This window comes from Haemaphysalis longicornis, unplaced genomic scaffold, assembly GCF_048455015.1.
Source record: "Haemaphysalis longicornis isolate Haplotype H1 unplaced genomic scaffold, Haemaphysalis longicornis Haplotype H1 scaffold_6, whole genome shotgun sequence".
NCBI classification, from domain to species: domain Eukaryota; kingdom Metazoa; phylum Arthropoda; class Arachnida; order Ixodida; family Ixodidae; genus Haemaphysalis; species Haemaphysalis longicornis.
Window position 1 is genome coordinate 73,623,433 of NW_027526407.1, and position 22,629 is coordinate 73,646,061.

The 22,629-nt window shown below is 46.7% G+C and overlaps 1 protein-coding gene and 1 non-coding gene across 2 annotated transcripts; one reads left to right on the forward strand and one right to left on the reverse strand.

The window, feature by feature from the left end:
• The first annotated feature begins 4,482 nt into the window (after positions 1 to 4,482).
• Positions 4,483 to 15,598, forward strand: LOC144143484 (uncharacterized). The gene is made up of 3 exons (XM_077675233.1): positions 4,483 to 4,830; positions 12,097 to 12,229; positions 14,432 to 15,598. The coding sequence occupies exons 1-3, from the start codon at positions 4,510 to 4,512 to the stop codon at positions 15,199 to 15,201; spliced, it is 1,224 nt and encodes a 407-aa protein (XP_077531359.1). The 5' UTR covers positions 4,483 to 4,509; the 3' UTR covers positions 15,202 to 15,598.
• Positions 15,599 to 18,420: 2,822 nt separating this feature from the next.
• Positions 18,421 to 18,504, reverse strand: Trnal-cag (transfer RNA leucine (anticodon CAG)). Its single transcript has one exon. It is a non-coding gene; the product is annotated as a tRNA-Leu (tRNA).
• Positions 18,505 to 22,629: the final 4,125 nt, after the last annotated feature.

Here is a 22,629-nt window from a genome sequence, read left to right on the forward strand (position 1 = left end):
ACCTACACCAGACTTACCAAACAACTCGACCTGCAATAGTCCTGTTAAAAAGAGGCACAGACAGTGTGTTTGCACGGGCGTTAGTGACCACGCCTCGGAGCAATCGAAAATTAGTCAAGGAATTTTTGTAGTTAGAAGGTACTGAGTAGGTGTACTTTCTGATTAGACATATTGAGGTTCGCCTCTTTCTATTCTAGCTCTTCGGTTGGTTTTTTGTAAGCCCGCGTATTTTGGGCCACTTTTTGTGGTTAGCTGACACAATATTCGCGCCCACATCTGTCCCGGCCGGAGACGCAATTTGATGTCATGGCGTAAGTTGCAGCAAGTCTCACAGCCCTGTCTGGATAACTCCATAAGGCAACCCTCTGGAGAACTAACTGTATTGCGCGCGCGAGACCCTAGGTAAAACTCGATACACTCTTTCATCCAAACGGGACTTCTCCTCTTCAAACCGACCTGTAGTTGCTGCACCAGATTCCAGCTTCTGGCCAATGCTCGCTTATCGCTTCCGCCATAGCAGTGGCCGGTTCACAGGGAAGATGTCTTTCTTCTGACGCCAGATGCGCGCTCCTGACAACAGAAGCAGCTACAGAGAGCTTGGGCCCATGAATTGCTCAATGAGCCTTGTAATGCTTTTGTGCTAAAATTCTAGCATCCTTCTGCTTCTACTTAAGCTGGCAGTAGAACTCACCGTGCAAGACTAGACGTTAATTGCCCCAATTATTGTGCAGCATATCGAGACGGCTGACTGTCGCCGCGCACGATCTGTACAAAACAACGCACTAAACGCACTGGCAACGCCACTCAATAGCAACCCTTGTTGGATTTATTTTTTCTTTTTGACTTAAAAGAGTGGCTGATTTTTTTTATTTCTACTATTATTAAACTTATGGAGAGGATGGTTCTCGCAAGAATTCAATGGCATTTAGAAACAACAGGCCACCTTCACCCACGTCAAACGGGTTTCCGGAGGCACCTTTCTACTCTAGACGGCTTAAAAATGCTGTCAGAAGATGTTATAGCTAACACCTCATCATGTGATCCCCGTCTAGTGGTAGCAATAGAAGTAAAAAAAGCATTCGACTCGGTACAATATGAGGTAGTTATCCAAGGCGCACGCAACCGAGGACTGAACGGAAAGCCACTCGCCTTTGTGCAAGATTTCTTGCGAGACCACCACTATCGAGTAGGAGTTGGTGACACACTAGGCCCCAAAACAGCAAACTACGTCGGAGTACCTCAAGGTTCACTCTTATCGCCAACGCTATTTAATATCAACATGGCTGACCTCCCCCCCCCCTCCTGGATGAGATTGAAGGCTTGCGTTTCACGATCTCCGCAGATGACATCACGCTTTGGACAAAGGGAGGCTCTATAGGCGAACAAGAACAAGCAAAGCAGCAAGGTCTGATCACAATCTCTTCTTTCTTAACAGAGATAGGACTCGCTCCATCTCCAGAGAAGACTGTTTTTGTAGTAGTGGCAAACAAACGGCTACACAAAAAAAAACAAAGAGCCAGTTTAAGCTCACCATGAATAGAGTACAAATCTAAGGCCGACCTAATGTCCGCATTCTCGGTCTTAACATAGACGAGGATGGGGGAGCCACCAAGTGGCTCAAGAAATTGACCGCTACGTGGAAAAGCACCTTTGCCCTGATCCGTCCGGTTAGTTCAAAAAAGTGGGGCGCCGATGAACGCGTTCTTCTCATTTTGGTAAACGGCCTGTTGGTTCCAGAGGCGACGTACAGGTATAACTTCTGTAGACTCTCAAAAAAAACAACCAGAGTCTGTAGAATACCTTAACCGCGAAGCCATGCGAGTTGTCTCTGGTCTTCCTCGCTTCGCAATGGTTTATAATATCCACCTTCACTCAGGGATGGACACCACTGAAGACAGAGCTGAAAGCTTAGAAGCCTCACAACTACTACGCCTCGAAAGCACTCAAGCCGGCAGGGCAATTCTACGTCAACTTGGTCACTCGCTGGACACGGAGCCTCCGATCTACACACCGCCTGAACCATGGAAGCAAATAGCCATCGTTGATCACCAGCCCATGCCCAAAAACACAAGCACAGCACATCCGACACGTCGCCAACGAGCAGCAATGACACACCTGAAAGAGCTCCAGCGTACCGACGACGATGAAGGGGTGTGCAGGATTTACACTGACGTATGATTATGTCGCCATAGCGTGGTACTGTGACAAGACCAAAAATAAAGTATCCAAGGCTCTCCGGGGTACCCCGTCTGTGAAGGAAGCGGAACTGAGGGCCTTACTACTAGCGACGGAAGAGCGCACAGAATTGCCGCCACAAGCCCGATGGAGGCACCAACCACTTTCCTGCTCTATACGGACTCCAAGGAAGCCGTGAGAAAATGCGGGGAAAATAACACGCGCAGTCGGACGGTCGCAACAATTCGTGCAGTAGCACGAGACCTTCGACAAGTCGGCCGCACAATTACAATTCGCTGGGTCCCTGGCTATAACGGGATACCGGGAAACGATGAGGCACACAAGGCAGCACAGGAGATGCTTGCCAACCCCAATAATTGCCAGAAACCTCCGTCGCGACCGACGAACGTCTTCCCCGCTATCCAAGCGTCGACACCTTCATCTTTGGAGCTGCTACCCGACGAGTTGGAAGAGGAAGGGAATGACCGAGAGTATGACTACGAGGAAGCTATTGCCAAAGAACATGCCGAGCGACGCGCAGCACTTCGACTTCGTCTACCTGAAGAGGATGACCCTATCCCATCCGGTTATAGCCGGTGGGCCACGGTCGCACTCCGAGGCATTCGGACGAACACTGCCGTGACGCCACACATCATGGTACGCTTTTGTCTACAACCCGGCGACGGTACCTGCAAACAGTGCGGATCACCTGACAGCCAACAAGTCGCTGACCTTGACCCTCTGCTACGGAGCTGCCCTGCCTTGAGGGACCAGAAAAACCTCCTCCTGAAGTCAGGCCACAAACGCTGCGGGAGTGGACCCATCCAAAAGGGTCTTCAGAACACAGGAAGATCGTCCTCGACTCTCTTCTCGTATATGTTCGAGAAGCCGCCGTACAGGACCACATTTAGTCGGGACACTCACTGCCTCCCCCCCCCCTTCCTCCACCTACCTTCCCCCATCTCCCCCTCCTGCGATGACAAAGGTCAAGGCACGGAGTGTAATTAGGTTTAATATTACAACAACAACAATAGTTGCTCCCCCGAAATCGACGCAGTCGGCCGGGACTCGCGGGTGGCCTTGTCTTCTCTCGTGACTTGGTCACCGTCTGCTTCCAGTCTACTCCTCTTTTCGGATAGGAATGGCGACAGCTCCGGCAAATACGCGCAACAGCCATAGTCACAACGGGAATATAGGTTCTGCACGCCGTGTCGCGTTCATGCTTGCTGCGTAACGAAAGCGTGCGGTAGCTTAAGCTCGGAATCAAGTGGCGAGGAGCTTAGTCGAATGACGACTGGATCGAACTGGTGTATCAAGCGTTTCTTTTTTTTTTTTTTTCGCATGCTTGCGAAAAGGTCGACGAATGTTTCGTGGCGGGCGCCGCTGGACGCAGTCGAAACTACTGAAGTCATTTTGTTGGAAAAAAATCCGATGAAGGGAGTTTATTTAGGACCCGGCAAGAAAACGCTTGCAGGGAAGCAGACGGTTTCGGAAGGGCCAGACATAAAGGCTGCCGCGAAATGCCTGTTCCCGTCATGCTTCGGTGTTGGTTCCGGCGGGAACGTGTTCGTTCCACAGGCACTTTAGAAGCACCAGCTCTTCGAGGTACCAGCGCGCTCTGCGGCGGAGCTCGGCGATCACTCCCAATCCGCCATTGGAACTCAACAATTGTCTATCACCGCCTACATGCCTTATAATGGCCTCCGGGGCCCCGTCAATGCATTGTTTTGCCCTGGAAGCTTTTACAGCGGCCTTCTCAACTAATAGTTTTTATTGGCTGATTGATTGATTGATTGATTGATTGATTGATTGATTGAATGATTGATTGATTGATTGATTGATTGATTGATTGATTGATTGATTGATTGATTGATTGATTGATTGATTGATTGATTGATTGATTGATTGATTGATTGATTGATTGATTGATTGATTGATTGATTGATTGATTGATTGATTGATTGATTGATTGATTGATTGATTGATTGATTGATTGATCTACTATTGCTCATATCGTCTCTATGCGAGCACTTATAGCGGTTGCTAAAGGCACTTAGGTGTACAAGAAATTTTAACGGTCGCAACAAATGTGCCGAAAGCCCCTGTTATCAAGAAGTTTGTTGTAACCTATTGCTTGGCGCTATTATAAGGTCGGTCGGCACTATGGCGATATCAGTCGAACATAAATTCCTATTTCCTTTCCGGCAATATAGCGTCCCAATAAACATGCAAAGTTGCTAGGCAATGCTCATATCGAACGGAGATAAGCGAGCCAGTCGGATAGCCGGGTGAATCTGTGTGAAAAAATAGCCCTGGTTCGGGCTCGAACTGCGAATGGCTGCCACACGGCCCGATTTTAGAAGGAGCAATCGTGTTCTGCATTCAGACGAAGCAAAAAGAAATGTCTACACGGTGTTCGGGTTCGGCGAGGCATTGGACTGGAAACCGACGGCTTTCGTGGGGCCGATCCCGCCAAGTATGCTGTGCATATCCTGCGGCCGCGTTGCCATGTGTAGATGGAGGCTGCCGTGCCAACACGTCGTCTGCCCGCTTTGTTACGACGGGAAAAGCTACTGCCCGGTTGACGAAGGAACGTTCCCGGGCGGAGGAGCCGAAATGACGACTATTCGGCGCGAGCACTGCATGCACCGAAAGGTACGCGAGCGCACTTTGATATTTTTGTAGTTTTTGTTACTCAAGTAATGTTTGCTGTGAAGCCTTCAAGGGTAAAAACTTCGTTTCAAAACAGAAAATCAGTTAGATTGTTTATTGAAATGGGGTGGCTCGCCTAATAGGAATATATATCTGAATTAATTTTACGGTATCAATAACATTGGTGGCTCTCCTCCATGGAGCTCAATATTTCAAATTTTATGTTTTTTTTTTTGCATCTTTCTATGTCTTTCCGTGTGCGTACGTAAATGCACTCGTGTCTTGCGCATGTACATGCGGCACATCGTCCACGTTTTTTTTTTGTATCTCCCTATTCCCTGCATCGGTGCTGCCTTTATTACATTCAGCTAACCTACATTTCAGCGGGAATTCAGGCTTATCGCACCCCATAACTACGCAATACACCCCAAAATGCCCCTTTACATCTTAATGTGTCTACTAGAGATTCGAAACGTTCTCAACTTTCATAGGTCAATCTTATTGCCCCCACATGCCTTTACTGATTACATAAAGACCGCTTGTGCACCAGTTAATGCTACATTAAACCTATAGATTTTTTTACGACCAAGTGTTTGTACACGCATGTTCCGTTAAAAAAGTTTCAGTTTTTGTTCGCCTGTGTCGCAGTTTCTAAAAAAAAAGGCCTCGGAAAATTAAACACCAATATATTTCCACGAATTTATTTCAGTTCTTGTTCGCCTGTGTGGCAGTTTCTAAAAAAAAGGCCTCGGAAAATTAAACACCAATATATTTCCAAGAATTTATTCAGATCTGGCCCTGATGTGCTTGCACTAAAGCCTATTCTGGAAAGACCTAGTAGTCATCAATCAAAATTCACATTTTTTTGAAATTTTGCGGTCTTTCCAAGCTATGACAACCTCGAAAAATTTAGTCCTGGCGTTCTGTAATGTTATGAGGATGTTGTGCAATTTACTTAAATTTTGCTTCCATTCTACTTTGTTTAAGCAAACCAATTGCGGCTCGTGTTCTTTGCCTAACACAAGTTTAATAAAATGGTTGGACCGTGATAGGGTCACACCCAAGCGGTCTCGTAGCTATGACCAATAAGCACTATCTGCTGCAGTTTATGCCCTTTGTTTTCCATTGTCTGCTTGCACAACAAAAGGGCATCACAGATAAATAGAGATAACTAGGTTGGTTGATAAATGTGAGAGGTCTCCTCTCGACCTCCATGCCGATCCGTGAATTTATAAATGTTGTGCAAGCACCATTTTGTAATGGGTCCGTACTAGCCTTGTCGGCTAAGGACCCAGATGCGTGCTTCACAGTTTTGTTATGTATTTTTTGGAATAAAGCATGTTCTTCTTCTTCTTCTTCTTCTTCTTCTTCTTCTTCTTCTTCTTCTTCTTCTTCTTCTTCTTCTTCTTCTTCTTCATAATAATAACTGAGTCACAGGTACGTAAAATGACTAAACCGGGAAGCTCTGCTAGTTAGTATTTTTTTATTTGCTGGGCTAGCCATCTTTCTTCCTTACCCGCCGCGGTGGCTCAGTGGCTAAGGCGTTGCGCTGCTGAGCACGAGGTCGCGGGTTCGATTCCCGGCCGTGGCGGCCGCTTTTCTGATGGAGGCGAAAAGCAAAAACGCCGTATGTGCGAGATTTCGGCGCACGTTGAAGATCCCCAGGTGGTCAAAATTAATCCGGAGCCCTCCACTGCGGCGCGCCTCATCGCCTGCGTTGCGTCGGCGCGTTAAACCCTACAATCAATCAATCAATCAATCTTTCTTTCTTAGTCCTTGACCTCATCTTTTCATTCTGCTTCTTAATAATGTACGCAAAACGAGGAGTGTGATGAGAGATGGGCAGAGAATGGATTAGAAGTTTAGATTAGATTAGAAGCCGGTGGCACGAGCTTTTTTTTTCACAGCCAAACAGGTGTCGATCTAGCCAACCAGGCGAACAAAACGCTTAAACTTTTTCACACCTGGGCGACAAAGAACAATTTAAAAGTAAACGTACATAAAACGAAGGCAATACTATTTTGACCACGCAATAAATTTATCGATCTTCCAGCAATTATGATCGGTAATACCCAAATTGAAATGGTACGCTGGTTTAAAACACTGGGTGTCTATTTCTCGGAAAAGTTATCACGGGATCGGCACGTTAATTACCTAGACGGAAAACTGTCACAAGTGATAGGTTGTATGCGCCGTCACTGTCTGTATTTTCCTATTTCAGTAAATCGACCTTTCTACACGTGTTTATTTTCTTTATCTGTCAATTATGGAGCACCGGTGTGGGTGACTACCACGGCCGAAAATATCAACAAGGTACTTGGACTACAGAAACGAGCCATTCGTATAGGTACTAAAGTTTGCTACCTTTACCACACTGCCCAGTTCTTTCAGCAATTGAAGATTGTCAGTGTTAAATCTTTATATTCCTTCCGATTTTGTCGATGCAACAAAAATGAACTTAACAAAAGAGAACACACTTTGACTGAATTAGCTAACCTAAGAATAAATGATCCAAGATACTGCACTCGCCATCCTGAACCTTACAAAGTTGATACATGCCGAACAGAACATGGTACACAGATGTTGAAATATATATCTACCGTCCATTCTTAATACGTTATTACATGAAAGCAAGTCAGGTATGGCTTCCATCGCATTCAAACGCTTGCGGAAAAGTTTCTTGTAGTTTCTTTGCACCTGCGAGAAAACGTCTTTCTTCCACTTGTTTCAAATTGCGATGTATGACTGCAATAAATACGCGTTGTGCTAAGTTCTTTGCCTTGTGCGCACTTTTTCTTGTGACTTAGCTGTTCTCTCTCTTTTTTGGTTGTTGTCTGTTTTCGTCTTCTTTTTTCTTTCTTTCTGTTTTCTTTTTTTTCCTGGTATGCTCTTATTTCTTTCGGTTTTTGAATTGTTGTTCATTGCAATTTTCTGAGTCACTTATTATGTATATTGCTGGTAATGTACACATCATGTGGTACTTTTTTCTCTGTACGTTTCACCCCATTTCATTAACCTGACTGTACAGATCTTTCTTCTCCTTCTGAATCCGAATCTGTATTCTTTTATTTCAAATTGATGCACTGTACTGCACATGTGCTGATAATGTACCCTGTGTAACCTTTCCACTGTTGGCAAAGCCGGGGGTACGGGCCCAGTCAAGCCTCGTTATGGCTTTTTGCCCGTACGTCCCAACATCATGTGATGTTAAAATAAATTTGAATTCAATTGAATTGAAGTTACAACGAAAGCGAATGACGTGTTATACACGCCAGCCACTCCTAAAATTCCACAAGACCCAAAACCGAACTGTCCAATCCAGTCAACACCAAGACAATACGTAAATAAAAGATTAAGTACATTTATTTGTAGGATATAGAGGGCGCTATTTGAGGAGGGTTTCATGGCAGCCTTGGTGCGTTTTGGGAGTGAAAATTGTTGCCTGCACTAGCCCTTTCTTTCTTTTCATCGGAGCGCTAAAAATCCATGTTCAAGTAGTACTTTTACATCAACGCTGTTTCACTTATACTATAAACCCTATGCAAAATGCGCCCCGCCATCTCACGTCGACTCCGGTAACTAGGTCCGCCATTTTGGTACGGTCGTTTGAAACCGAAACCAATTAGCAAAACATAGAAGGCGGGCATTGACCGCTCTTGGTGATGGACTAAAATGCCGGAGCATTGCATCGTGCCGCAGTGCACGCAATGCGGAAATACCAATCCAAATGGAGAAAAGGTACGTGAAGTTCCACGCTTTTGAATGAACTTTCTGACGCGAACTATGCCGTCGCGAGCAACATTTGTGACACGCTGGGCGCGGTGCGCTGGGAGCGAATATTTGTCGTTGGTTCCCTAAGCGCGGGATTCCGTAGACGCTGTCCGGATGAAAAAAACAGCTGGGTTGGAGTTCTGTGGTCCAGCCTTTGTATTCTAAATGAAGTCTGAGCGTGCGCAACCTATTCATGCGACTGACAGCGGCGCTCGATCGGGAGAACAGTACCACACGTTGCCAAAATTAGGCTGTTTCTTCACTCGTCTTTGTGTCTCTGCGCCCGCTTCTTTTCATTGTTAAATGCTACCGCTTAGCCCCTACACGAACCTTTATCTTACCTAGGGCTGTAAACAAATTTTTCTTGCCGCACTACGCCGTCACGGCGCGGTTGAAAATTTCCTCTGTGGCGGGCGCGCACGGTATGGGAGTGTGTTGTTGGTTTCTTTTACGTTGCATTTAGCTGCGTGTCGTTGCAGAAGTGGCGTACACTGTTTTATTATGATCTAACGGTGGAAAATTCGAGCTTTTGCCCTTGGTTCCCGATTTTCCTGACTGAATTTGTTTTTACGTCAAGTTAACTTGGTGCCCATTGTTATTTCAGCCACGATGTATTTACTGTCGAATATTTTGCGACTAAAATACACACTCACTCCCCTAGTTTGTCATATGCTGCATGCATGCCTCCGACGTAATGATAGTGGCCATTGATGTAGGTAGCTGAGACAAGTTTCAAGTTTTATTCAAAAAAAAAAAAAGAAGACGCCCAGAGTTGCATCAGGCCGCCGCGCATCAGCTTGAGTGCTTTGCATTTTTTGTATCCAGTGAAAATCTCAGTAAATTAAACTACTTCGCTGATTTATAGCGCGTGCAGTATAGCAAACTGTGGATATAAATGAAACAAAGGGAAGCATTCGCGCACCCCTGCATGCCGCGGTCTAGTAAACACGACGTTGCCCAGCCTCTGCGTGCTCGCGAGATGAACACGGCGAAATGTGGCATGAATGCTTGCTGGTAGCTCATAGGTGCATGACCCTTCAGGTGCCATGCCAGTCCTTGTTTCTGTCACTGTGGGGGGTGAGGCCAGCACAACTGGGGCAAAAAAACCCATTCCCAAGGCTACCAAGTTTTCTCCAAGCGCCTGCACAGCACTTTGTTGCTGCTCGCATTGCTCCTGTACTCGACGTGCATCGAACAGACGCATTGGCAAGGGAAGGGAGGGGCCATTTTCTCGCGGGCTTCTCCAGTCAATGTCTTGGACACTCGCTGGCTTGATGCCCTACTGTCTTGGACGTCCCCACTGTTGTGGCAGCTCAGTGCACGCAAGCTCCGGTGGCGCCTCTTAAAACCTTCGGCCTGCAAGAGGGCGATTAGGTGCACAGCAGCCAGGATGTGACTGCATGCTCCACTGCAACCCGCCGGGCACTCGCACGCTGCCTCCACAATCGCCCCACTGTCCGTCTCAAAGGTGAGGCACACAACACAGGGCCGGCCACTTTTCTTCTGGGAGCGAAAGCAGCTGCTGAGCACACGGATGAGGCCCAACCTGCAAGAACAGAGAGACTAACAGTAAATATCACTCAGGGAAAAACAGGACTAGTCCGCTACAGTTTATGGTAAAGGGACCGAGCAGAAAGAAGTGGCCGCAAGGAACAGACTCAAAATGACCAGATTTTGTGTCTTGCTTAACACTGTTGCAAGGGCAATAATCTACACCTCAAACAGCAATGATGTCAAAATTGTTTGTCAAGTTGGAGCGTGCAAGTATCTCTGCATGCTTTGTTAATGCATTTTCAAGAGAAGGAAGTTTAACATTTAAAAACCTCACCGTGGGTAATGATACCAGTACCCGCATAATCGTGTTCGTCATAACTTAAGCAAGCAATATTATGATTATCTGGAACTCACTTTCAGAACCTTTTGAGATAAACAGGCAAACATTCGGGCTATACCGATTATCTATCCAATTAAAAAAATCTTCTAGTTCAGCAAGTTCGAGCTAACGAGGTTTTACTGTATTATCTATTCGTGCACACCAAAAACATGCGCTTTAGAAACAAACACAACCACCCCACCGCCAAAAAAGGAGAAGAAAGACATACAAACAGATTTTTTGCGGCAGAACGTGCGCAATAAATAATGAGAAAAAAAGAAAATTCAAGGGGTATGTGCGCTTTTGTAGTTGACTTCGCCGCAAAGCGCGATTGCTTTGCGGCAAACGCGCGGGCGGACGACCGTCACGGAAAACGGCCGCAACCTTTCCGTAAACATCTTCGCCAAAAATCATCCCGTAAATTCGATGTACAGCATTTGAAAATACTTAATCCACCCACTAGCGGTACGCTCTGGCGATTGTCGCTTTCCTCTTTCAGGGTTACTGCAACAGGGTCGCCGCTACGCATTTGCATGGTAAACAACGGTGAACAAAGTGCTATACAAATGCTCATACCGGTTAACTCGCGTCAAGTAAAAAATAACGAAGGATTTACTTACCGCGAGTCGCACGTGTTTGTCCGCACCGATGAAGGCGAGCAATGCGCCTCGGTGGCTAGGCGGCATGCCCTGCTCCGCTGCCGCTCGGATGGGTCTTTGGCGCGGCACCCCGAGTGGTATGAGTCTTCAGACACAGTCGGCAGCGCAGACAAGTCCTTCGTCCACAATCCGCGGTCGGGAGCCGGAAAACGCCGTCCAGTTTGAGCCATACCGCGTTACCGTCACCTGCCCTTCCACAGTAAACAATACGAGACTTCCCGATCGGCGCCCGTACCAATATGGCCGACGGTCTCGTTTACATCACTGTTGCTAGATCACCAAGCAATTTCGCATAAGGTCTATTGAACAGCTCTCGATGTTTTTGGCGCCACCCTGCGGTGACTAGCTGTAAGAGCCTACCCCTCCTTGCGCACTATCGTTTGAAAAGTGGGGGGGGGGGGGGAGTGGTGGTGGAAGTAATCAGCAGCAGAAGCGGCGGAGCTGTGCTTATGCCAACTGCCAGTTCATGTTTTTTCGCGCCTTTCTCAAGTGTTCATGACGGAGTTTACCGACATTTATGGAGCGATTTTATTTCCTTTTCGCAACACCACCTCCACGTTTTCTTTTAAAATAAAAATTGAGCTTCGGGTTTATTATGTGTATAACGCCTCACATGATCTAAAAGAAAAGTTCCATTTACGCTAAACAATATCCATATGTTCAAACTGTGCCACTGTAACTAGAAACTGGGAACTTTTTCTGCACGTATACGTTGTGTCTGTTGCTCGGAAGTCTTCAACGCGGAGTATAATCAACGGAAGGGAATAATTTTTTTTCCAACATTGTATTCACTGTTTATCATCATGCTGATGAACAAAAATTAAATTTGCATTTTTTTTACTTTGATGCCTAAATTGTTATCCGCATGCTGCAATGTTTGTAAAGACGAAGCAGGCATCAAATGGATGTCTAAATTTTGATCTTCAAGACGCTCTTCCTTAATCAAAGATTTTCTTTTTTTTTCAGATTTACTGTTGGAATGCCAAGCAAGGATGTGAAGCAGTGGGCGACGTTTTCTTCATGATTCGGCATTACAACAACGAGTGCCCTTTCTCACCTGCGCCGCTGCGGTCTAGGGGCAGGAATGCCGATGACATGGGTATAATCACCTTAACAGTTACAGCTTAAAGGCGCTGGTGGAAGTCGTGCGAAGTGGTGGCAGTTCAATTTTGAAACACGGGCCACTCTTAACCGCAGACGTACCTTAAAAACTGCCCTCGCTGTTTTTCTGAACATACTTCCATGTTTGTGTTGCACCCCAAGTTTCGAAATGCTAACACCTTTGTGGGCGATGTTCTAAGTGAAATTTCTAAGGGTGCTCATTATTAGTGACAAAATTTTGTTCGGCTGAAAGACACCAACGAATACTTACTGCGCTACCACTTCTACTATGCTAATATTAAAAATATTGTTACTACGAATAGAAATAATATTAAACAAAGCATTTTTGCTGCAGTGCTTCCAGGAACAGCGGATACATTTATAACTGCACACTAAGGTGCGATAGGCCTAATTGATGGGACACTTGCCCATTGTGGGTGCCAAAACAAGAATCCCTGCAACACACGCCGTCGTGACCTCCATTTGTGGCCATGGAAGATGAACTTCCGATTGAGAATTGTTGTCTGTGGTGATGCGTGGCAGTGCTCAGTTGTCAACCGCATTTTTTGCATATTATGAAGTTCATAGCTTTGGCCGACGAGTAAGGCCCGCGAAAATAGAAGTTTGGGGTGGCTGAGGGCAGCGCTGAAAGCCCCCAAGATGAGCTCCGTGCTTTCCAGAGTGTTCGCGTTTACTTCTGCGAAGTTTCAGTGTGGCCTAAAGGAATATTGACAGCACATTTAGAGGCCTAAAAACGATAGAATTGGCTTGAGTAGTTTGTAAAAATTCCTCATAGAAACGTTTGCAGCGATCCGAGGCTGGAATCACATCTAAAATTGAGTTTAATTGTCCCGACCGCGAGCTACCTCAAATCGGCAACACTAGCGAAATCGCTGTCGGCGTTCTCTCTCAGGGTTCCTCGGCGTTCTCTCTCTCTCTAGGCGTTCCTGGCCGGTTCAGGGTGACGTCATGTAGTCACTCAGAGAAAACAGCGCCAAAAACGATACGATTGGAAGTAAAGACAAACACTGCCCTGAACGGCCAACTGAGATTTATTTAGATGATCCAAAAGGGTGGCATGTTGGGCTAGTTGGTGGTTTTCAGATGCAAGATAAGGAACAGCGCACATTCTAACAAAGGACGACAGAGTAACACACCACAAGAACAATGAATGTATACTAGAATAAAAAACAAAGAAGACAAGGAAATCCATAACAGAAACACACTAAAAAGAAAGTTGATTGTGAAAGTAGCCACGTGTAATGCATCGATCATGATCCTAGGTATCTTATCTTCCTGTCGTACAACTCGATAGAGGGTGTGCTCACGCACCTATCTCCCATTGTGTGGATAGCGAATGCCTCGTGTATCTCCCTCGTGCGCTGCTCACGATACCGCTTCAAGATGACGGTGCTATCAAATTCTGGTGGCGAGAGCTGGCATTGCTGACGTCACGGGTTTTTGATTGACGTTAGCACCAGTAGTTTCTGCGGCCGCAAAACCGCCCGGCCTGCATTTGAACGGCCATTTGGCGCGCGACGACCGAACTTGAAACATGGTTGGAATAAATGCGTTGTAATTAATTATACGTTGGCGGCTGGCTGATTTTGATTTTATTTTCGTAATTACTGGGCTAATATGTACTCCTTACAGCATAGAAATGTAAAGCGAGAAATTTATTGCCAGTAATTTAACAAAACTTGTTGAGGGGCTACTTGGTTCATGATTGCCAAAAATGTTCGGCGCAAAAAACCAAAGACGGTACACAAGAAAGCAGGCAGGACAAACGCCAACTCTCAACTGAGCTCTAATCCCCGCCGGAGCCGATAAATATAGAAACAACTGGAGCATGCGCAGCAAGCGCCACAGTAGGGCATCACAAGTACGCAAATGTTCCAATCAACCGAAACGCTCGAAAGAGATTTCTGCGAGTTAAGACGTATTTGGTTTAAAAGTGTCCGAGTTAAAAAGTCTCCGAGTCTTTTGCACTAAACATATAAGAGTTATCGTCAGTACTTCTCTAAATTAACCATTTTTCCTCCTGCTGTCGTTTCTATTGTTACCCGTAGAAACCACTCCTGTGTTACCTGCCATGAGCTCCCGATATCGTTACGGCATTTACTGAACCCAGACTATGAGGTCGGTTGCATCGTGCGCGCACTACATTTGATAAGACTGTTTTATGCTTCCGCTTACGCAGGCTTCCAAAGTGGCAAAGCGCCTAAACTCACTACTCCCAAGGGAAACGCCAGAAACAGCACCCGTACGCTGCTGGAAAACCGAGACCCGGCACGCCCAGAAGCCGAGAAACGTACGGGACAGGTGACCCATCTCCAATCCGTGACGCGATCAGAAAACTTGGTGCATTCTGGAGCCGTGACTTCCCCCACAGCCCTCGTCGACACGAAAGGTAGTACCCGCCCTGGGGTTGCTCTGCGCACAGGAGGCTCGACGCGTCCTACAGCGCTCACAGACAAACAAGCCAGGAGCCATTCCGGAGATGTGGCCTGCCCCGAAACCCCCAGCCAACTCCAAATTGTGAACCGTTCCGGAGTCACGACCCCTCCACGGGCGATCACTTCCAGACCCGCGATCCAGCCAAAATCATTAACTCCCACTAGTACTAGAACCCGCTCCGATGTAATCACTCGTCCGGTAGCCAGGACAAGCTTCCAAGCAAAGGCCCATCCCGGGGTCCCGGCGAAAGAAAACGCCAAAGCCTTAACAAAACCTGAAGCCAAAGCCCGCCCCGAGGCCATGACACCATCCGGAATCGGGAGACATCACAAAGCGGTGACTCGCTCACTAGCACGGACACGCCCCAAAGCCCTGACAAATCCCGGATCTGAGATCAACCGCACGGATGCTGTCAGCCCGAGACCCTCACCACGTCCGAAAGGCCTGACTCCCTCAGAAGATGTATCGCATAATGGAAGAACGACCCGTATACGCCCCACGAAGGGGCCTTGACGCGCACCGGAGCTGTGACGTGTCCAGCGCCTTCGACATGTTCAAGTGACCCGTCCTGTCCGCTCGTGAACGACTCCCAAGTCACCACGCACCCTGAAGCCGTGACGCGCTCCAGACTAGCGACACGTCCGGGAACGAAAACCAGTCCCCAAACTGTCATTCGCACAGGAGCCTTGTCTCAACTCGCAGCACGAAGCCGACCCGTAACCAGGACTTGTCGCACTTTTGCAGCACAAACATGGGTAGTAAGAGAAGCGTCTTCCACGGGGGGCACGGAAGGCGGGGCTCATACGTCTGAGATGACGCCACGTAGGCGAATATTGAGATGGCGTGCTAGGGCTCCCACATTTCTCAACGTCAACTTGATTTAACGTAAACATGTTTGCCACGATAACGTTGTGAGCCACATTAAATACCGTTCTCTCTCTTTGATTTAACCTTTTCGTGTGCAAGAAATGTCTACTATTTATGTATACTTCCTTTCCGCTTTGTCGTTGAGATAAAGGAAGCTATACTGGTGAATAAGATAATGTCGAAAATCGCTGTGTATATAAATTCAATTACAAATTACAAACATGCTCGCCGGCGGCGGGGGCGTGCTGCGTTGTAGCACCAGAGTAGCGCACGGCGCCGTGCGTTCGCTCATCACGCGTACACTTCCTGAGGCGCACCAGAAATGCCCCGTGACCGAAAACACATGCAGCTTGCGCCGCGCACAAATTTCATATTAGGGAGTATAGGAATCGTCAGTGCATTTATTGCGGTCATCCCTGCTACTGTTTATTTTTTGCGATGATCTGATAACCACACTACCGCCGTTAGCTGCCGACTGCGCAACTTGCCAAAGTAAATCGATGACACCGGAAGAAAAACTGGGGGGGGGGGGGGGGGGGGGGGAGGTTGAGAAATATACTGCTTTGCAGTAAAAACGGTTCCCATGGCCGGAATCCCGTGGCTGCCATCTCATGTTCCGTGGGCCCGGTACCATCAAACAGAGGTGATATAGATTCCTCCATTAGGTGACTGCACATTTTCTTTGGTCAGCACGCCATCCAACCGCCTTTAATTTGAACTGCGCAAATTCAGGCACACTGAACGACTAAATTGTGAGTACTTCGTAAATATGGCCCAAAGACTGGAACAGTGCCCATTGGGACTTGTTGCCTTCCCGTTCCCACGTGCATACCATGCTTCCTGCCAGGGCCTTGTGACCTCTTGTCTTAAAGAAGCCATGAAGACAAAATACAAGTTGGTTTCATTCTAAAGATTTCGTATTTTACAGCGTCCCCAGCGCCTGTACAGCAGCAAATGATGCCGTATTCACGGAGAAATAAATCAATTTAGGTTAAAATTTTGCTTCTCCAGCCAAATCGTGTGTTTTGGTGACGTCTACAATGAAGTCATAACGGCGCGTATACAAACAAACTTCCACTGCGCCATTCGGCCCTGCAGCCTTGCTTGACGTCAAACCTCCCACGTGGCGCTAGCATACTCAGCACTCTGTCGTCGGTTTGTTTTTGACCGTATTTACACCTGGCTTGTTTTTGTTACGGTAGAAAGTAATCGCTTCGTGAAACATGGGGTATGCTTGACAAACAGGGTCACGTAAGGCATCGTCATCGGCCAGCGTCGTATAAGACAACTGCGAAGCGTCGAAGTGCTGTGCAGCTAAAACAAGCATAGTGCACCCAGTACCAACAGCAGTGCGCATTGGTACTTCTATGTTTACGTGTATTTTCGTGACTTTTGTTGTTTACCGCACCATACTTACTGCTGTAAAATGGATATGCATTGCATTTAGGCGCAAATAGCTCGTTCGGCAAGCTTATAAGCTCTGCCTAAATTGTGTTTGCTTTTGCCGGCTTCAGCCAATCGCACAGCTGGGCTCATATGACATCATAGGTTCTGTTGCGGGAAATGAGCTAATGGTTCGCATGGCCATTCCCTTTTTCCCTAATTATGTAGCTTATTTGAGCGAAGAGAACGTTAAAACTGGTGTCGTTATGATTCTAACGAGGAAACCTTTCGAATGAACCAAACGTGTGTTTTGTCTTCATGGCTCCTTTAATAAACAGTTCCACTCACTGAAACCAATTCATCGAAATACATGCATACACCGCAAGTGAACACAATACATACATGCATGCATGCATCAATACATACATACATACATACATACATACATACATACATACATACATACATACATACATACATACATACATACATACATACATACATACATACATACATACATACATACATACATACATACATAAATACATACGTACATACATCCATACATACATACATGCATACATACATACATACATACATACATACATACATACATACATACATACATACATACATACATACATACATACATACATACATACATACATACATACATACATACATACATACAGCGAATCAGAAAATGGGAAATGAGGGGCTCCGTGAAATAAGACAGAAAATAAGGGTTGGCAGTCAAGAAAACCTCGGAAAGCAAAGGGAGGTTGTGGTGGGTCATAGAAAGAGGTGAAGAATTTTTTTAGTCGAAAAGAAAGTGGTGAAAAAATGCCCGCCGGGTGGGAATTTTTTCACCACTTTCTTTTCGACGCAAAAAATTCTTCATCTCTTTCTATGACCCACCACAACCTCCCCTTTGCTTTCCGAGGTTTTCTTGACTGCCAACCCTTATTTTCTGTCATATACATACATACATACATACATACATACATACATACATACATACATACATACATACATACAACGTATGTGTGTACTTACAATTCATTCTCACATGGGGGTCGGCAAAGGTATGATTAAGAGGCTGCTCAAAAAACTTCAAAAAAGTATTTGAAAATGAACGATAAGTTTTAATCACTCCATAATTTCTACGATTCGTGCTGTGTTCGGGACTAATTTTTTGTTGTAGTTCTCACTGTCGCTTCCCTGCTATCATGCGTCAAAAGGAACAAATTTAAGTAAAGAATCCAGTGCATCAGTTCCCTGCTACACTATCCCTCGACAATAAAGAGAACGCGGAGGTGATAAACTTTACCACGTATAAGCCCGACATTTGAGGTACACCCCATATGTTTTGTAGCAACAAATACGCTACCATTCGTAAATGGAAGTGAACGGTTCTGCCAAGGTTTCAATTTCGACCAGAAATTTTCGCGTCATTCAGCACTTCGAAATAAAAAAAAATGATGTCAGAAGTGGGATTCGAACCCACGCCCGGAAGACCGGACTGCGACCTGAACGCAGCGCCTTGGACCGCTCGGCCATCCTGACAACTGTTTTCACGCCGGGAAAATGTTTAGCACTATACTTTCCTTCCCTGAGCGTGTTACCAACACTGCTAATTTAATTAAACATTGCTGGCAGATGAAGAAATTTCATAAAAACGTCGACAAGAACATCACATAAAAACATCGACAGTAACATGACACCGAAATGTTAAAAAAAAGAGGAGAAATTGTCACCCCTCTCCTCACACCTGAAGTTTCTTCATGTATAAGTTTAATAACTCGCCAAAATCTGTGCCAACCAAGGCAATATAGTCGTAGGAATCAACAAACATTCCACCCATCGCGATGCCCGATAAGACTGAGCCTGGTGCACCCAATCCGCTGTGTATAGGAAGAATTGTAAGGGTTCAAAATATAACCATATGCGTTATAAATGTTATTTTATTACAACAGGTGTACATTTCAACACGTCTGAATATGCTGAGGACGCGCGATAATTTCCATGAAGAATGGAACATCGTTAATTCTGTACTAATGAGGTTACTGCACTATATCCATTGCTACGGGTTTTAAGCAACGAAGGTAAAGTTCGGATGCAGTCTAATGCAAGCTATAACAACTATACCTTGGCATTTTTAAACTATGCAGAGCTCTTGTACCCGCTTGGTTTTTCGTTTCCCACCCTCATAAGAGAGGCAGCCGCAGCGCGGGTACCGTTTTTCTAAAAAAACACGTGCCCAACTCGACTTTATTTCTTACAATGCAGAAGGCAGAATCTGGCACATGCTGATGTCACCAGTAGCGACTTTTTTCGTATATCTGGATGCCGCGACTCACACATTGGATCTCCTGTTTTTAAAAAAAGTTCCTTCGTATGCAATTTCGTCTTCCCCGAGTGTTGAATTTGGCGCCTTTGGCGTTGCCTTGTTGCTTCCCGCCAGATGACGCCACCGATCTGGTGTTTCTGCAAATGGGTGGTGGCTTTTGCATCTGGCGCCAGCTAAGGGAGACTGATTTATCGTTGAAAGACTGCGTAAAGCCAGCGTCATGTCGATCTACCAGAATTCGGCGAACCAATTTGCAAGAAATCACCTGGCGCCGCATGCAAAGATATCCCACATTTGGGGGGCTTGTCGCGTACCAGTCCCTCTGAGGTTCCACCGCCACTACTGTAGCATAGAAATGAATGGATAGAAGGCGGTTCATCCTGGCCTAAAACTAGTTGAAGTCGAATAAAATCCGTTGGTGGCTCTTTTATCCGCCACCCGTTTTCCAACGCCTCGCGCTAGTACGTAACGCTTACTAAAAGAACACACCTGGCCACTCGTTATCCAACGCCTCGAGCTAGAACGTTTCAACTCTGTGGGAAAAACGCGTACTTTTATAAAAGAACACAGCAGGACACTCGTTTTCGAAGGCCTCGCGCTAGAACGCTTCGTGCTTCAAAGGCATGAAACTTACAGAAAAGGTGTACACCTCTACCCCCCAACGGTTTCATCTCCGCGGGCAGAAATCCCCAAGGCACCAAAAAATTAAGAATACAGTTATGCACTGCATGCTTGGCCCTTCCCCGGGTTTCACGTTATGTTTTCGTCTCCGTGGACAAAAACGCCAAGGCGCTAAGAATACACTTATAAACTGCATGCCTCACCCCTGCCCAGGTTTCACATTACAGTTTTATCTCCGTGGGCAAAAACGTCAAGGCGCCAAGAATACACTTATACACTGCATGATTCGCCCCTCCCCAGGTTTCACGTTAGTGGGGATCGCCCGGGATTCTTTTTTTCGCGTTTCAAGCAGTCTTTAGGTATGCGCGTGAAATTGCTTTTGTTCACCTTATTTAAAAAGCACATTATTAAACGTGGAACAAAAGGAGAGTTACGCCAGACACCTCTCGAAAAGACGGGGTGTCACATCACATCTCTAACTTCTCGTTGGTTGGCGGTCTCTGTGAAGAGAGACGGAAGCTTCGGTGCAATCTTCTTGAGGGTAACGTTATATGCACTGATCCCGGTGGCTATTTCAAGTTTATTTTCACACCGTGCGCCGGGGAGCACTTCCGGCGATATCACCCAGTCTCAGAGGAACTTACTGACTTTTAAGAAATTGCTCTTCGTAAACTTCAGAACAATACGTTCACACACTCCACGAACCTAGGCGTCGCACACTTCATCCTCTATGATCCCGTACGCAGACACTGCGGCGTCACTTCCAGATTTTGCCGCATAGTATAAGATTCCAGAATAATTCCGACGCCAGTCCTTTTGTCAAGCCCTCCAAACCGTAGAAGGAGAGAGAACTCACCAGCTCCTGCTCCGGTAGAAAACGGCAGCTGATCGGACCAGCATAGGCAGCACGTCACTTCAATGGCTCTCTGGATTGAGGAAACCAATTGATTGATTGGTTTGATTTATTGCAGGGTTTAACGCGCCGACGAAACGCAGGCGATGAGGCGTGCCGTAGGGGAGGGCTCCGGATTAATTTTGACCACCTGGGGATCTTTAACGTGCGTCGAAATCTCGTACACACGCGCGTTTTTTTATTTCGCTTCCGCCAGAAAAGCGGCCGCCCGGCCGGGAATCGAACCGGCGACCTCGCGCTCAGCTAGGCCCACTTTTCTCGTGGCAATAAAGTTCCACGGACTGACTGACTGACTGACTGACTGACTGACTGACTGACTGACTGACTGACTGAGTGCCTGGCAGGCTGGATGGCTGACTGATTTACTGACTGACTGACTCGCTCAGTCACTTAATTACTCGCTCACTCATTCACTTACTCAAGTGATCGGAAGAGTCGAAAGGCAACACCGATCAACAAATCAACATATTTCTTTCTACTACGTCAAACAACCGATTCATTGAGTCAAGCAGGTAGATAAAATGGAGGGATCGATCAATATTCGTTTGACGTTTGAAGCAAAGCTTTGTATGTCGAGGCGAAAACACTCCTGTGTACGCATAAAACGTTTCCTTCGCAACCGATTAGCATGTGTGAAAAAGCCACGTTGGAGACACGTTGTAGGTTAGAGAGATAATGTGGCTGGGCTTATCTCGCCCGTAGCAGAGTGGGCGCGCAGTGAGCTACTCCGCGAAGCACAGATGAATCGATAACAACGGGGAGGGATGGGTGGCAGTTCGAACGTGGCGATGGGGTGGTAGTGGTTCGATGTCAAAGGAAGGGGGGAAGGAAATTAACTGGCGATATTACTGAGCTCATCAGGGGTTTACCTGCATTTTATCCAGTCCGTAGGTGGGAATATTCTGGGGAAGAATAGGATATGGGAGGCAAAATTTTAAAACTGCGGTTGACTCCTCTGTCATAGGAATCAGTAAAACACGAAAGTGAAATGTGGAGCGAAATCTGCAGGTGAGCATGACTTGCGGGTCGGCGGCTGTCTTGTGGATGTGCTTGGCGAGCGACGTCCTGCTGGCGGATCGCTTCGGCAAAGGTGCGCTAGCGTCGTTTCCGTGACGGATAGGACGTCAGTTAAATCGTGGTGTATTGCGGCATAAAACACTTTCGTGTTAAAATATAAAACCCGAAAACGAACAACCCGAACGAGTATACTAACGTGCTCTTTAACACTAAAGGTTGCTTCCCCGCAAGAAGACCCTGTGTGCAGGGGTGCACCCTTTATAGGTCGCTTGCTTCGTTGTACTTGCGCCACTTCCGTGACGGATATGACGTCAGCGAAATCTTCGTGTATCCGGGAATAAAAAACTTTCGTGTTAAAAAGAGGTAAACGAAGGATATACAGAAAAGAAGTGAGAGGTTGCCACTTTGGTTGGCACCACTGCGCATGAACACACATCACAGGGCACAGTCTGAGTCTGGCGTCGTGCTGCGTCCGGGAGACGATACTCGACGGGAGCGGTGAAGCGTGAAGGCGAGGCTGCGATGCGAAGTGCTGTCCGCGGCGGTCCCGACCCTTGGGAGTTTGCTGGGTGATGATTCAAGCAAATAGGCGGGCACTGGCGAGCGGAAGCTAACGCTCGGTGGCGCGAAACAGAAGAGCGCCCTTCGCCGAATAAAATACCCAGTGCCCCGACGTGTGGCCGTCAAAATCGCGAAGCGTTGCGGCCGCGGGCGGGCGAACGAGAAAACAGGGCAGCATGCCACGGCAGAAGCAACCAAACTCGAACGCGGCAATGGCAAGTGCCGGCCG